The sequence below is a fragment of the Propithecus coquereli genome, unplaced genomic scaffold (assembly GCF_000956105.1).
Source record: "Propithecus coquereli isolate 6110/MARCELLA unplaced genomic scaffold, Pcoq_1.0 Scaffold246, whole genome shotgun sequence".
In the NCBI taxonomy this organism is placed as follows: Eukaryota; Metazoa; Chordata; class Mammalia; order Primates; family Indriidae; genus Propithecus; species Propithecus coquereli.
The window spans coordinates 2,041,436-2,044,097 of record NW_012148019.1 but is presented as its reverse complement, the minus strand read 5'-3'; the positions used below and the strand labels follow the sequence as shown (position 1 = coordinate 2,044,097).

Here is a 2,662-nt window from a genome sequence, read left to right as displayed (position 1 = left end):
TATTTTTAGTTGTCCAGCCAATTTCTTTCTATTTTTAGTAGAGACGGGGTCTCGCTCTTGCTCAGGCTGGTCTCGAACTCCTGAGCTCAAACGATCCTCCCGCCTCGGCCTCCCAGAGTGCTAGGATTATAGGCATGAGCCACCACGCCCAGCCTAAAATACAATTTTTATTCTGAAAATGTGAGGTGGGGCATTTCTAACAAGCCCCCCAAGTGGTCCTGGTTGGCGGGCAACACCTTACGGGCCTGGCATTCTTCAAGACTTTGTTACTCAAAGGCCTCATTTTACCCATCCACTTGCTCCCCAAAGTGAACCAATGTTAAAATAAGTAAAACACATTTTCAGATGAGCATCACTTATTTTAACCAAGGAGGTTGTTATACTTCATTTAAGCCAAACAATTCAAAAAAAAATTTTTTTGAGACAGGTTCTCACTCTGTTGCCTGGGCTAGAAGTGCAGTGGCATCATCATAGCTCAATGTAACCTCAAATTCCTGGGGGTTCAAGCGATCCTCCTGCCTCAGCCTCCCAAACAGCTGGTACTATAGGCACAGGCCACCATGCCTGGCTGTTTTTTAATTTTTTGGAGAAATAGCGTCTTGCCATGTTGCCCAGGCTGGTCTCAAGCTTCTGGGCTCAAGCAATCCTCTTGCCTTGGCCTCCCAAAATGCTAGGATTACAGGTGCAAGCCACCACGCACAGCCATAAACAATTCAATTTTTAACATCTGCGCTGGCTGGGCGAGGTGGCTCGTGCAACCTAGCCCGGGCAACAGAGTGAGACTCTGTCTCAAAAAAAAAAGAAAACATCTGCACTAAAACCTGGAGTGATTAAAACTTAGTGAACTAAGACAATAAGGAGTACTGGAAATACATAGAAATTAGAGTAATTTAAAATCTTTTAAAAATTGAGATGTAAAGAGAGCAATATCTGGTGACAGAAAATTTCAGTTAAAACAATTTTTCTGTCTCCAAGAACTGGAAGGGAAAAACAAATGAACACGAAGTTTCTAATATGTGGGAAAACAATGGAGACAACCTGGGTTATGAAGTCCCTAACTCATAGAAGGGGAATGTTTCTCCCCAGTGTTGGCTCATCCTCCTTTGCATAAATTTCACATTTTATATAACACTAACACTAGCCCATATGTAATATAAGTATGTCATATACAGCTAATTAAGAACATGTTCATAAACTTCATTACGCCAACTTGAGCAGCAATATTTACAGTCCTAGTGGGATTCAGCTATTGACATTTACACTAAGTTTAAGTAGGAAAAACAAAACAATGCTTCTTTATGAAAAAAGTCAAGATGCTTAAGACAATCTGTCTCAGAAAGTTCCACCCTTGTTAACCAAACAAGTCTCAAATTTCAAATCCTTGAAGTCAAACCTACGCAAATGTCACTGCAAAAATACCCTGATACAATAGATGACATCAATTAGTGTTGTGTTTGCAAGTCTACCATTCATAACCATAAACCTTTTCCTTAACAAGCACTGCATTGTACTCTTTTTATTCAGGCATTAAGGAAACTTGGATATAAAAACTAATAAAACTCCCTAATTTTCCCCCCCTCACTAGATTTATAGCTCAGTACTCAGGTTAGGTACTCGGCTAATTACTTGCATTTTACCCATTACACTTATTATGAGAGTAATTAATTATGTGATATTATACTTATTTGTAATAATCTAATTATATGTATAATTTTGGAGGTTTTGCCATTCACTCAGCGCGGAATGTGATAATGGCAAACACATCTGTACTGATCTGTAGCTACAGCCCCAGCATCCAGCAGGGCAGCTCAATAACTACTGGTAGGTTAAGTGGTTCAATGAATGGTGTCTACAACATAGCAGATACCTAACAGATGTTCACTGAATTAATAAGGACTTGTTTTCTAATTTTTGTTACCAGCTATATAAAATTTTAATACCCATTTACAATAGAGAGAACTAAAGAGATGGCAATCTCTGATCTAGTACACTAAATCTGTTCTCTATTTCATTAATTCATCTCAAATTAAAAGCCTCACCATTACTAGGTATCTGTAAGGACTCCACTGTAGGGTTTCTCCGGTCTTCATCTTCCTCCGGATTTTTACTTGACTTTGACAGCCGGTTTCTTAGAGACATCTTCTCCTCGCCCACCATTGTACTATCTAGGAAAGAAGATGTAAAAAGCTCTGAGCCAAGGATCTGGCTTAGGTGAATTTCCCAATACCACCACATTTAGGAGAGGTGAAATTTGATAATATATTTTTCCTTTTGTGTTATTTTAATCATGTTTAAGCATTTTTTGAGTACGAGATACTCAAGATGGCAAATTTGAAGAAATTAGCACCTACAAAGTAGTTGGCTGGTTTCCAAGGCCCTTTTTAAACACAGCCCCCGTTTTTTTTTCTTCTCTCTGACGATGGGAGGAAACCATTCTTAAAGAACAATTTAGTTCAACAAGGCATAAGTATGTGATTTAAATTAAGGATTAAATAGCAAAAGACAACTACAAAGATGCCACAAGTTACAGTATAATTAATAACAAAGTCAATGCTAAAAACAAATACTGGCGGGCACAGCGCCTTGGGAGGTCTAGCCAGCCTGGACAACATAGTGAGACCCTGTCTCTACAAACAAAATAAAATTAGCCAGGTGGGGGGGG

General features: G+C 39.0%; 1 protein-coding gene across 1 annotated transcript in view; it reads right to left on the bottom strand.

The window, feature by feature from the left end:
• Positions 1–2,662, bottom strand: part of SOAT1 (sterol O-acyltransferase 1) — a 69,076-nt gene that overhangs the window by 52,920 nt on the left and 13,494 nt on the right. The window contains exon 2 of the mRNA XM_012646527.1: positions 2,040–2,165. Within this exon, the coding sequence (XP_012501981.1) occupies positions 2,040–2,157 (118 nt within the window). The 5' untranslated portion in view covers positions 2,158–2,165. The remainder of the gene's footprint in view (positions 1–2,039; positions 2,166–2,662) is intronic.